General features: G+C 35.1%; 1 protein-coding gene across 2 annotated transcripts in view; it reads left to right on the forward strand.

Annotated features, from left to right (window-relative positions):
• LOC139119736 (dual oxidase 1-like) overlaps positions 1-14,380 on the forward strand; it is a 49,969-nt gene that overhangs the window by 11,603 nt on the left and 23,986 nt on the right. For both annotated transcript variants that reach the window (XM_070683610.1, XM_070683611.1), the window contains 13 exons: positions 1,639-1,699; positions 2,123-2,219; positions 2,862-2,955; positions 3,503-3,599; positions 3,891-4,063; positions 7,139-7,317; positions 7,881-7,999; positions 8,421-8,558; positions 9,108-9,245; positions 9,468-9,667; positions 12,254-12,439; positions 12,827-13,043; positions 13,925-14,018. In XM_070683610.1, coding sequence (XP_070539711.1) covers positions 1,639-1,699; positions 2,123-2,219; positions 2,862-2,955; positions 3,503-3,599; positions 3,891-4,063; positions 7,139-7,317; positions 7,881-7,999; positions 8,421-8,558; positions 9,108-9,245; positions 9,468-9,667; positions 12,254-12,439; positions 12,827-13,043; positions 13,925-14,018 — 1,793 coding nt within the window. The remainder of the gene's footprint in view (positions 1-1,638; positions 1,700-2,122; positions 2,220-2,861; positions 2,956-3,502; positions 3,600-3,890; positions 4,064-7,138; positions 7,318-7,880; positions 8,000-8,420; positions 8,559-9,107; positions 9,246-9,467; positions 9,668-12,253; positions 12,440-12,826; positions 13,044-13,924; positions 14,019-14,380) is intronic.

The following is a 14,380-nucleotide window of genomic DNA, read 5'->3' on the forward strand; positions in this document are numbered from 1 at the left end:
ATATTTTTAAATGTTAAAGTTGAAGTTGCAATATGGATCAAAATTGTCGATTTTTTTTCGTAAAACTAAAGCAAATAGACCATACTACGTTAAAGTACTCTTCTTAGCTAAGCCTCTTAGTTTCCAATCCCGGTACACAAACACGTTCATTTTGATACGTTGCGGCCGCCTAGAAAAGCTGTTTTGTAAACAAACTTTCAAAACAAAAACATTGGCGTTTCTGCTGTGCACGTGACAAATACCACCAAGGGTGATGACGTCTCAATAGAGTGTACGTTGGAGGGGCGATGTTGACACGATGACAGAACTCGACATACATAATGATAATTTATTGTAAATTTTGTGTTTGCCTAACTTTGGTAGCATCACAATGTTTCAGAAATACAAGTATATCGATATGATAAAGTAAAGCTCGACAAAAGATCGTGTGATTGATTTTTCTCACCCATAGTATACATGTATGTCAGTGCCGCACCGTGTGCAGCTACTGTGTACGTTCGATCGATCGAGCGTCCAGACCACGTACACCGATCTGGCTGTGTTCACCGCGTGCCTAACAGTGTTTCCGCAATCCTCTCCCCATTGTATGTGGTTACATTTTTCATGTTAAAAGGCGGGGTATCTGCACGCTGTATTTATTTGAAAGCTTTGCCCACTTCAGTATCATCCACCATTGCAGAAGTTCTGCAACTGTCTTGCCCCTCAGTCTGGTCTTGCATGGCCATGTCAGCGCGTCAATCAACGCGTCGTAAATAAGACCATGCCATTAAATGATGGAGACTGCAGTTTTTCGTTGTTTCCAAAAAATGCATATTTGACCTGAAGGATATACCGGTAGATCAATGAATACTAACATATCTAAGTTATTTCCTTGCGGAGGGACTACGGCCTGGTTCACATTACAAATCGTGGGCTCCGCACGGTGTTGTTAGGTCGGTGTTGCCCAAGGAAACAACGCTGGCTATATAGCGAAGTTGATCATCATACAGTATGCGACGTTGATTTCGCGAGAAACTGTAGACACAGTCTGCCTCCTCGACGTGGTACAGTAGTCGCGTGTCAGTCTTTTTGCTGGTTCCATCTTTCGATCCGACCAAACAATGTTTATTTTGCCAAAATTTTTGGCTAATTTCTTCCATTTTTACTAGGCTGAATCAGTCAGCAGAGACCCAGGGCGCAGGCAGAGGCCTGACCGTTTGCCCATGGGAAGGCTAGCTAGGCATGTTGACACGATGTTGCAATTTCATAAACCGTTACCATGCACCAAATACGCATGCGTACATATTCAAATAGTAAAAATGACATTTCAAATTCCGTGCTTTACTCTCGCAAACAGTACGTACCAAAACAGCAATTTATTCGGTAATTAAATCAATTTACTGTAATTTGAGCCATCCCCATGTTCCTATTAATGGTCGAATCTGCAAATGAAATTGTTACGGATTTTTCTATATAGTTAAATCATCGAAATATGAAGGTCAATTCTGATCCATATTGCAACTTTAAGTGAAGGAATGCAAGGAACTGATAAATAAATTGAAAAAATTATGAGTCATTTGTGCAAATGTTGTCCTTAAAATGACTTTAAGATGGTGGACATTTGTGTTACAGCATTTCATGAAATACTTCTCCTTTCAGAAAATTGTGTTGTATGACTGGTTACCTGCCTGGCTTAATGATACCATACCAGATTATGAAGGTATGCAAGATAATTATTGTCCATCTTGTTATTGAGAGATGCACAGTATCAGAGCTGTCAGTTTACATCAGAATTAGTCAGATATTGTTTTCCTAAAATCTACACACGTCTCAAGTTAATTATTTCATGTATGACAAAGAGATTTGCAAAACATCATTTAATTTATCCTACAGAAACAAATTCCATGACAGCAAACAATGACCACTATGTCTGTGAATACCATCAACATGTGTGATGGCTCTTTAAAAAGTTTAATATTTAGTTCAATACCACTTGCAAGTAGTAATTGGACATAAAAAACTGTAAATATTTAATTATTGGTCCCCATGGTGACAAACTTCCATGTCTGTGCGTACATGTCATAAGTATCAGTCCTGCATAGCTAATGAGATGCCACCAATGAATCATCTATTTGTTTCCAAGGTTACAAAAGTTCTCTGCATCCTGGAATAAGTCACGAATTTCAGTCAGCTGCCATGAGATTTGGACACACTCTTGTACCACCAGGAGTTTATAGAAGGTAAGCATCGATATTCCTAGTACAACGTAAGATTCAGAATTATGTATGCTCTACAAGCATTCATCTGGCATTAACTTCATCAGTTTTAAATTGATAATTAAAACCCCATTAGCAGTAACTTTTGATATATTTTCCAATATGCTTTGTACTTTTTGTGAAAATAGTTTCTTGTGTCATGCTCAAATCACTGTCAAAATCCCTCATGTACAAATTTTCAACAAAGTGTACATGTGTATTGTCTATGTTATTTTTAACAAGTGAGTTTTAGTCTTATCTAGAATTCATTTGTCAAAAAACAAAAATAATGTACAGAATAAAAAGTTCATCATGCTTTGGAGTCTAATACTGAAGGGAGAAGAATAAGGTGTACTTGATTTCTAGAACAAAGGAAAAAATATCATCCAAAGTTACACCTATTCAATAATATTGTGCAGATATTATGTTTAGTATCCACACTCATTTAGAATATATTTTACATTTTTATATTAGCTATATATTATAATTTAAAAATGAACAAAGCATTGTAGGGGGTGCATATTGTCTGAGAATGTTTTGTTTAAAGGGAAATTTGTCAAGAAATATTATGCAAAGTGATTCGCCATGATGACTTTACACTCTGCCTCAATGTATTTTGTTTTCCAGGAATGCTATGTGTGAATTTCGGAATACATCCATGGCAACCGGAGTTGCTGGACACCATGGTCTCAGGACTTGTAACACCTACTGGAATCCTCAGGTATTTTTGCACTCAGAGTAGGAATATTTTGAACTTCTCTGCAGTATTAGTTTAATATACTGTGATGAAAGAAATACCGGTATAGTGAAAATTATACTTATTATAGAGCTGATAAATTTTTAATGGGAATAACCATGCTTAATGCTGTTATGAGAGCATATCAAATTTAAAATACCATCTGAGTCATATCTATTCATAAAACCCATTGATTTTAATAGATAGAGATTAACAGAATATACAGCAATATTTTGATAATTCCTTGTCTAGATGACCCTATGTCATGCAGCTATAATTACGTATGATGTTATTCCCTAATATTGCCCAAGTGCCTTAGCTAGTGCTGTGTTTGTGTATGTGTCACAGAGTATGTGATATTGATAAGCAGTTTGCTGTTGACCTTGCCCAAAATATCTTATTCTTTTGCCCTGCTTGAACAAATCACTGATGGTACAGAGAAGCGCTACAAATACAATTGATTCAAGGTCAATGCCGATGCAGTGAAACCTTTTCATATAGTTCAGAACATGTTCATTTTTGTCCCGATCAGGAAGCGGTTGAGGAAAGTGACATTGATGAAATTTTGATGGGAATGGCATCTCAGATTGCAGAGAGGGAAGACAATATCATCACTGAAGATCTACGAGGTAAATACACAAAAGTGAAGTGGCAGCTGAAATAAACTCTGCTCGGCCACACACGTAGTTGAACAGTTATGCAGCTACATGTAGACTCATTACATTTCATATATACTAATATTTATATTACAAGCACTGATTTCATCTGGACAAAATATTTTACTGACCTCAAGCCATCCATTGTTCTGATTATTTTTCCTTATGTCTCATGTGAAGATGAAAACAGGTTTTAATTTTAAGGGTGAATAAATTATCCAAAGAGGTTCTCTGATTTGATGGTATCATTTTACATTCTTCCAGGAAAAGTGTTTGGACCACTTGACTTTTCCAGAAGAGATTTGATGGCAATCAACATTCAACGAGGTCGGGATCATGGATTGCCAGATTACAATACAGCCAGGATTTACTACGGATTAGATCCAATTACAGATTGGAAGGACATTAATCCATTCCTGTACAGTCTTGATCCAGATGTAAATATTACTATGCATTTCACTCTATACCACCCTACCAACCCCGCCAAAACAATTCTCAATGTTTATTTTAAGATAATTTGCACATCTAAAATGTCTGAAACATTCCTCAATGAAACTTTGAACCATTCTCTTATGAAATCATGAATAAAAATATGGGGTCACTGTGCAAACTTTGGTGCTAGAGAGACAAATCACAGTACCTAACATTTACCAATATTTGAAATTCAAAATGGCTGCCATCCCTGTGTTAACTCAATGGTGAAAACATTTTTCACTTTATTTAGATCTCACTTTATTGATGAGTCCCATCAAGTGGTAGATTAGATAAGAACTGTCAAAATTTTAGATACCAAATTCCTTCCTTTGAGGGACATTCCAACTTCATACATGTATGTCTATGCCAACTTTAATACTGCTTGATTATTATACACCAGTGTCTGTAACCTTTGGGGTTTCGTTATTATACAGTAAGTTTCGATTTCAGAAGACGTGGAGTCCAATAACTTTGACGTGGAGTACAATAACTTTAGGTGTTATTGGATGCTATTTGACCTTTGTCCTCAAAACATCTTTACGTCAACACGGAGAAAAAGAGGAGAAAATTTTACATTTTTTACAAAAATATATACTTATTAGTATTCAGTATCCCAAATCGAATCGTGGTCAGTCCAAAACGTGAATTCGAGTGAAATTATGCTGCTGATGTACAATTTTTACCATGTGCACTGTGCAGCGTGGGTTGAAATTTCGTTCTGCGCAATTAGCGGACGCGCTCAATGCGTACCCAGTTTGCTCGTGATTGCTCAGTACAGTGCCTGATGAGCATCCAAAAGACGCTTTAATTTTTGACTTTTTTCTTGTAAAGTTGGACTGAAAGGTGTATAATAATAAGGTTATACAGAAAAATACCAGGATTTATGTCCGCGTACATCTTACGCTTCGGTATTGTCACATCTCGGACAATGCCTTCGCTGCACGATGTACTTGGACATAAATCTCAGTATTTTGGGAATAACCTTATATTATCGTGTATCTGAGAGACTACAGAGAAACAACTGGAGGTGTAATTCAAGTAAATAACTTGATAAATGTCTGTGACAAAATGTGTAATATTGCTTCCTTCTTATATATACTAAAACATCACAATGACATCTGTTTGTTAATTTAATTGTATGGGGAAACAATAATGTGAGGAAGGCTTCTGAATTCCAGAAGGTTTAAGGCAAACAGAACAAGTATGGACTCTGATCGTGGCAGATATTTCTTGATTTGGACCACAGATACATTGCTGAATGGCCAATAAACGAACAAGTCAAATCACCCTGGGCAATTATAGTAATAAGTGTATGATAATAATTCAGTTGTAATGGCTTTGTTATAATAATATAATAATAATAATAATAATAATCTTTATTACCCTTAATCATATTAATATTACAATTCAGTAATGAATGTACATCTGAGTTGTGCTGTGATAAAGGGTAAACGGAAACGGAAAACAGCAAATGCTAGTCTAGTCCGTTCCCAAAGCCATTTGATGTTAAAGCAAGAAAAAGAAGAAGAAACAAGAAAACTGAAGTATATCGAGGGTAGTGTACGCGAAAGTAGCTGGACTGCAAAGTAACCTAATAGTAACAAAGTAACTAAGTGAATAAAAGAACAACTACATAAATAAATATATAACTAAATAGATACATTACGAGTAAGTAGAAATATGTAAAAAAAGAAAACCATAAACAAAATGTATAGAAAATATACATATATCTAAATATGATATACATATATGTAAAGTGGAATATAACTCTTCATCACTTAAAACACTAATCATGTACGAGTAGACTTGAAAGTGCTAAGTAACAAACTAAGTGAATAAGAACAACTACATAAATAAATCAATAAATATACAACTAAATAAATACATTACGAGTAAGTAGAAAATACGTAAAATAAAAAAGTGCATAGAGAAATATATATACTTATATATGATATACATATTTGTAAAGTTGAATATAACTCTTCATCACTTAAAACACTAACCGTGTATGAGGACACTTGAAAGGGAGTGTCTGAACAAACTTCTACTAGTCTTTGTTTTAATTTGTTTAGGTAATGTATTCCAATAGATGCAACCTGTATATGATATTGAGAATTTACCCAAGGAAGTGTTGACACTTGGGACATAAAGGTTACCATTAATTTTATGACGTGTACTGTAGCAATGAGAAGGCAACTGACAGTATGTTGTAAGACTGTGTGGCAAGTTATTATTTATAAGATCATACATGAATGTACTGATATGTAATTTATGTAATTTGTATATATCGAGAATATAAGTTGTTTGAAAAGAGTAGCTGAGTTTGCTGTGAAGTCACTGAAAGTTATAGCTCTGACTGCCATTTTTTGCGAAAGAAAGATACTATTGAGATGTGAGGGATATGTTGAACCCCAAACTTCAAGACCATAAGTGATGTGTGGTAGGATGAAAGTTTTGTAAGGAAGAATGAGGATATTGCGTGGTAAAAACTGTCTTAATTTGAATAGAATGCCAACCTTTTTTCTGATAATACAATTAATCATTTTAATGTGCTTTGACCATTTGAGATGTCTGTCCATGTGAATACCTACAAATGATTACAAATGATGTCACGTCAACCTCATTGAACTGTATTATTGATGTGTAGAGTACCATTCAAGAGAATATTTTTGGTATGATTTCTGAAGACAATGTAATTTGTTTTGAGGTGGTTTATAGTAAGTTTGATCAATGATGTGAGGTAGAAATGTTGGAAGTGGGACAGTCATTACAAGTAATGAATCATCCTTTGCCTGGATATAAGGTCAAAGGTTGCTTTTTTGTTCTATCTTTTAAAAAGATTATTTGTTGTCAATGGAGAGACATCACCCATCTTGACATTTGAAGAGTTGGCTCCTCCATTTACAATAATTAGTAAAGTTATGGCGTCATGCACTAAAGCGAACAATGATGTGAAATGGCGGGAATAGGACAGTCACTACAACTAATGAATTATCTTTTTCTGGGATATGCAATCTGAGTTTGCTGTTCTGTTCTAGCTTTTCAGCAGATTATCTGATGTCCACATGGGAAATATCAGCCATGTTGATATTTGGACTGGTGGCCTCTTAGAAACCATGCCAGGAGGTCCCGGACCACTCTTCAATGCCATAATCAAAAGTCAGTTTCTCCGCATCAGGGATGGTGACAGATTCTGGTTTGAAAATGAAAAGAATGGGTAAGTTTGATGTTGTTGAATTCCCAAATGCGGTGAACTGTAGGACATCATTGTGTAGCTGTGTTTGTAATGGTTTAGGGATATAGATGTATGTGGTTTTGGAACTGCACAAATCTTACTCATTGCCTAAAGCTCTTACATGTATGCCTGTGTTAATACACCACATGTAATCCCTTGTAAAGTGAATTGCAATCCCAGCTGGTACACTGTGGTTTCTAACCCTCTGCTTCTAAAACAAAAATCACACTGTACAAAGAAAACATTTTCTGCTGTCACTTTTACAACTTGTGGAGAAACAATGAACAAGAGATTACAACAAAGAAAATGTTGGTTTATTAATCTGAACAAAGTATAACAACTTCCTCTGATGCAAAATGTGAAGGCATTAAAAGATTAACGTTAACAAACAAAATTTGAAAACTTCGCGGCACATCTTCACATTGCATCTTTGATTTTAGTTTTTAGTGTTAATGATGTTTCTTTAATGCCTCATCTGTGTCTCCGATAACATATTTAATGTTTCATTTTCTATTTTAACCCAATATTATCGTTTATCTTTCCAGATTATTCACAGAAGAGGAGAGAGCCATGGTGTGGAATATCACTCTCTATGACATCATCTTAAACGTGACAAACATTCAACCTGGAGACATTCAAGAAGACGTCTTTCATTGGAGTTCAGGTAAAGTGAGACACACTCAAGTCAAGATGGAGTTAATCGGCAGCTTATCTCACTTTAACCTTTTCACCCCATTTCCTAGTGTAGAGGTCCAACTTTGCCTTATAAAACAATGGGAAGTTCCCAAACTTTGGTTGTAACAGGGTTTAAAGTGTTCTAATCAAGTATAAGAATAGATAATAACACATACAGGCTCTGTTGCAATGTTCTTAGGATGAGCATGTGATAATTTTGGGACAAAGGACTGTAAAAATTATTCATTGATAATTAATTCCATTTATTTTAAAAATAGGGGGGGGGTTAACTAGCTTACTGACACAAACAGTCGATGGCATGTCATGCAGATACTAGAAGAATTTTGTACTTTGTAAAACAATTATGGTCCACTAAAATACAATTGTTATTGTCATTTTGTTTGGTGCAGGTGACCCCTGCCCTCAACCAAAGCAGTTAAACCAATCAGACATGGAACCTTGCACCAATCTACAGACCTATGACTACTTTGATGGCAGTGAAATGTGGTACATTGGATCATTTGGTGCAACTGGAGCTTTCATTGTGTGTAAGTTATTTGATGAAATACCACGATCAAGGGGAGAAGGTTTATATAAATCAATCGATCATTCAATTGATCATGTATGAGTGTCAAATAATGCCCTACTGGTATGAGTGTCAAATAATGCCCTATGGAGTGTCAAATAATATCCTCCTGGTATGGTTTTCAGATAATGCCCTGGCAGAATGAGTGTCACTGTCACTGTCAGATAATGCTGTGTTGAAATGTGTGTCAAGGAATGCCTCGTTGGAATGAAACTGTCTACAACTGTCTGTGTATCTGCCTGTAAACTGCCTGTATACTATCTGCCTGTAGCTTGGATAAGACTCCACCTCGGAAACAATTTTTCAGACACTCAAAACTGGCAATGCTTTTCTTGTATGCTGCCTTGTATTGAGTCATTTTTAAGCCTTTAGAGTATGTGAAGTTTTCATTGTCATATTTTTGAGAAAATCATAACTTAATCTTTGCTGCCATCAGGGTAAGTTTTTCATCAAAAGTATTTGTGTCTGGAATCTCATCACAAACATCTGTTTTCCTTGCTGTTTGTTCCAGGTCTGTTGTTGGTAGTATTTTTATGGTTTATACCACTTGTAAAATACAGAAAAACCTCCAAGATGAAGAAAATGATGAACAAAGCCAAACCAAAGACCAGAGTTGGAGCATCAGTCGAAGACATTCAGATGATGAAAGGTTGGTTGAAATCAAATAAGTGTAGTTATGACACTTTTCAGAAAATTTCAGGAAGTGTTTTGATAAATGACTCATTTCAAAAAACAGTATTGTACATGTGTATGTAGTGAAGCTCGCTTTCAACCAAGATGTTTGGCTATACCCGGTACATGGACACTGTTATATTAAATAAACTGTCCAAGTAACGACAGCAATTATGTTTTGTCCAATATATCTGATTAGCTATTGAATGGCGTGGCAAGGACTCTGACAGGAATGTTCAGATCAAATTTGGACCTGGTAACGTGATGCACATCAAGACTGGAGGTGGAGGCAATGTCAGATCTCTAAACTTTGACAACATGCAAGAGATTGGATTAAAGTTAGCCATTGATAACGGAGAAAGAATGGTCATAATCTCCTTCCAGAAAGAATATGATCTGGTATGTTTATGCTTCTCTCTTTTATCGTTACTTGCCAATTATATCCATGTAAAATTCCTGGAAAGCAATTTCAACATTACATACCGGTAAGTATGTTTAGAAAGCATCTCCAAATGAATGTTGATGTAAAGTAAAGCAAAGCAGAGCTAAGGAAACAACTCTCTGAAATACAAAATGAACATTCATTGTACACGACCTACCTTCTAAGTGTGTCCAACAAGTTATCAGTAAAAGCTTTAAATTTAACAGTAATGTTGAGGCTAATGTGCAGAATCTCGTAGCCAATCGGTTGGCTGAAACTCATTGCTTTTTTGCTCATGTGTTCACACACGTGAGCATATGGTTTAGCCTGGTCTGTGTGTGTGTGTGTGTGTGTGTGTGTGTGTGTGTGTCTGTGTGTGTGTGTGTGTCCGTGTGTCTGTATCCCCATTATCTCAAAAACGGCTGAACGTATTTCAGTCAAATTTGGTAGACATCTTCAGAATTCAAATGGCTAGAACTGAAAAGGTTTTGGTGGGCGTGGCTTGCATATTAATGAAGTTATCACAGTTTTAATTTTTCTGAAACCTTGTACTGTCTGTTGGTCCGATATCTCAAAAACGGCTGATCAGATCACAATCAAATCTGGTACATAGATTCAGTTAGCAAATGGCAAGAACTGATCAGATTTTGGTGGGTGTGGCTTGCTTACTTTTTGCTCATTTGCATAATTAATGATTTTAGAAAAAAAGGCTTTACATTGAGAATGACTGCACACAATTTGATGAGACTTGCTACAAATGTTGATCACACCAAGATATATTATCAGTGGGAACCATTTAGGGGTGACATGAAAGATAATTGCTAGTTTGCATATTTAATGAACTTTCCTAATTAGGGATGTATATCTGATTTGACTTGATCAAAATTGACCAAACTTGGTATGTATATTGAAGATACTATGATTAAACATTATTGAAAGTCATTAAGCATTTTAATTTGCATATTTTATTAACTTTGCTAATTAGGGATATATATCTGAATTGACTGGACCAAAGTTGATGAAACTTGCTACATATATTGAAGCTACTATGATAAATTATTATTGAAAGTCATTACGCATTTTTACTTCAGCCAATACCAAATTTGCATATTTAATGAACTTTCCTAATTAGGGATATATATCTGAATTGACTTGATCAAAATTGATGAAACTTGCTATGTACAATAAAGACACTATGATTTAACATTATTGAAAGTCAAAAGACATTTCTTCTTCAGTCAATTCCTAATTACATATTAAATGAATTTCTTAATTAGGGATATATATCTGAATTGACTTGATCAAAATTGATGAAACTTGCTGTCTGCATCAAAGACAATATAATACAATATTATTAAAAGTTATTTAGCATTTTCTCTTCAGCCAATTCCTAATTTGCATATTTAATGAACTTTCCTAATCAGTGATATAAACCTGAATTACCTTGACCAATGTTGATGAAACTTGTCATTTACTTTGAAGATACTATGATACAACATTATTGAAAGTCATTAAGCATTTTAACTTCAGCCAATTCCTCATTTGCATATTTAATAAACTTTGCTAATTAGGGATATATATCTGAATTGACTTGACCAAAGTTGACAAAACTTGCTACATATATTGAAGATACTATTATACAACATTATTGAAAATCATTAAGCGTTTTTACTTCAGCCAATTCTTAATTAGCATATTTAATGAACTTTCTTAATTAGGGATATATTTGAATTGACTAGACGAAAGTTGACGCAACTTGCTATATACATTAATGATACTATGATATATCATTATTGAAAGTCATAACGTATTTTTTCTTCAGCCAATTCTTAATTTGCGTTTTCAATGATCTTTTCTAATTACGGATATATACTTGGATTTACTTGATCAAAGTTGGCAAAACATGCTATGTACATTGATGATTATACCAGGTTAAAACAATATTGAAAGTGATTTCATTTTCATGTCAGCTTATTTATAATTTGCATATCTAATGAGCTTTCACAGTTTGGTATGTATAGCTTTAAGGACTTGCTTGGCAAAAGGTAAATTACACTTGCTATATAAAGTGGTGATACAATGACAGCAGTCAAAGAAATTTAATATTTTTATTTCAGCTAATTACATATTTGTATAATTCATGGCCTTTTAGAATTAATGTGGTGAATATTGTTCATTATGTTGATCATAATACTTTCAATGAAGTTGCAAACATGTGGCAAAGGTTCAAATTCAAACAGAACTGCAATATATATTGAAACACGTGAGCATTTTCAGTTCATATCTGGTTTGAATTATTCCAAACAGCCAATAAGATACCCCTAGTTTCATATACTCCATAGCTTGCTGTAGCTATAATGACAATCTACCAATCGCAGATAATATTCTGAGACACTGCACATTGCCGGTAATTATCAAGTGATCTAACCTCAGTTTGTTGAAATTTAAATCTCTGAAGATGTTGCCTGTACTGTTATACAGAAGTCTTTTGTGTGATATAATTTATCAAGGCAGATTCCAATAAAGTTCTACATGCTAACCAAATTTTTCTTCTTCAATCAAAGGCTCTGATATTTGACAATGTAGAGGAGAGAGAATCCTTCCTGGAAGAGCTTGGCGTGGTGTTAGAGGCTGCCGGCACTGCAACCAAACAAGAATCCATGTACCAGTGGAAAATGAAAAGGAATGCTTACACATACAAACAACGACAGAAGAAACTGGAGAAATTCTTCAAGATTCTCTTTAAAAAGGTGCTTATTGCTATCTGTGCTTAAAATTCTGTGTGGAAATAAGTATTCTAGATGCAAACTTTCATTTGAAATTTTCAGCAACAAAAATTTCTATAGTGCCAACAAATATCCGAGATCAGAAATTTGCTTTATCATTTATTTCTTCTTTCCAGTGCCCTCAAACCGAGGATATTTTACTAGCTGTGTGGCAAATGGTCAAAAATACTTAAATAGAAAAAGAGGGTATAAGCCAGTGGTGACCTGACATGGCCAGTATTGAAATTTATTAGCAGCTTTTTCCCTTCAGCGAAATAAAACAAAATTATGGAAGGAAATGAAAAATGAGATAGGAATTCAATTTGAAATGTGCAACCTGATTGGCATCTTAAAATACTCTGCATCTTGTAGGTTTCCATGGAGGAGTTTGACATCAGCGATATGGAGAGTGACCGCAAGATCAAAGATGTACTTGAATGTGAACTTACACTTGCAGAATTTGCGGAGTCCCTGGCTATGAAATGTGACGACGGCTTTGTACAGCAGATGTTCACCCTAGCAGACAAGGACAACAGTGGATACATCTCTTTCAAGGAATTCCTCCAGCTGGTCATCATCTTTTACAGAGGTGAATATTTTGAAAGATAATTTATTCAAGTGTTTGTGACATTCATCTGCTACTCAAATTTCATGATATGAGTGGTAACTGTAATTTGTGCAAAGTGTATTGATATTTTTTAATATTGCAGAATAGCTTTTCATGAAAGTTCTTTCTATTTTGATCTTTTTGTCAGCAAATTCTGACAAATCCACTGTACCTCAGAAGAAAACAATGTTACACTTTCTCTTATCTATGAATGACACAGACAACACAAAGAAGTACTTTTACACACACATGGAACAATACAAAAAGATATCTACACATAAACTGCTACAATTTATCAAATGTCTATCTCAGGATCATTCCATTTACAGTTATTTCAGTACAGTAGGGGTGTCTGATGTAAATGGCTGTAGTCAGGAAGCCTGGCCTCAATATTTTTATTTCGTTCGCCACACAACAGTCATTTATGACAGCTCATTGATAATACATGTATTCAGTGTAAAGGTGAGGCAAATTGAGATGTCACTGGTAAAGATGAAGCAAAACTAAAATCCAAAATATAAAGCACCCACCCATAAGTAGTCACCCATGGGCCTATATGGGGATTTATTATCAGAAAACTCCAGTACTCACTTTTCTTAAAAGGGGGTGGTTCATTGGAACTGTGCGTGTGCGACGACTCTCTTGTTTACAAACAATGCATTTAATGCATTGTATCTATATGCATCACTTCAACATAGCTGCAACATATAAATTTTACGATATTCAGTGTTAACAAGTATGCTTCAACTTTCATCAATCGCCAACGTACCCTGGATACAGTATTTACATCGGTCGTCGGGGTCCCTGGCAACCTTTGAGCAGAGTTCTGACGACCACCTCCCTTTAATGTCTTATTTTTATAGGAACTTCTGATGAGAAGTGTAAAATGCTCTTTGACCTTTATGATTTGGATGGATCAGGCAAACTACACAAACAAGAGTTTGCAGAAATGATGAAGTGAGTATCAATTTTACAGCAATCACCGTAAAGCATCATGTAAGTCCCTGCATTGTATCTAAATATCCTACAATTCTCAATTCTCCGTCGGAAAACCATTAGGAGCTTTATTGAGCAGTATTTCACCATGTACAGTTACAGCCCCTTCTGTATGATATTTCTCTGTACTCTCCCTGTAATATCCCTCCTGGGATCAAGCCATTGAAGTTTGGGTAAGATAGGGCATGTACAGACTGGGTTTAAGTACATGCAATGTGGATTAAGTGAAATCAACCATCGAATAGCTTTTAAAGATGTTCATTAAAAACACAATATTTTCAATAATACCTTTGAGTATATTTTCAGATTTGTCTCCCTATACA

This window comes from Ptychodera flava, chromosome 20, assembly GCF_041260155.1.
Source record: "Ptychodera flava strain L36383 chromosome 20, AS_Pfla_20210202, whole genome shotgun sequence".
Lineage (NCBI taxonomy): Eukaryota > Metazoa > Hemichordata > Enteropneusta > Ptychoderidae > Ptychodera > Ptychodera flava.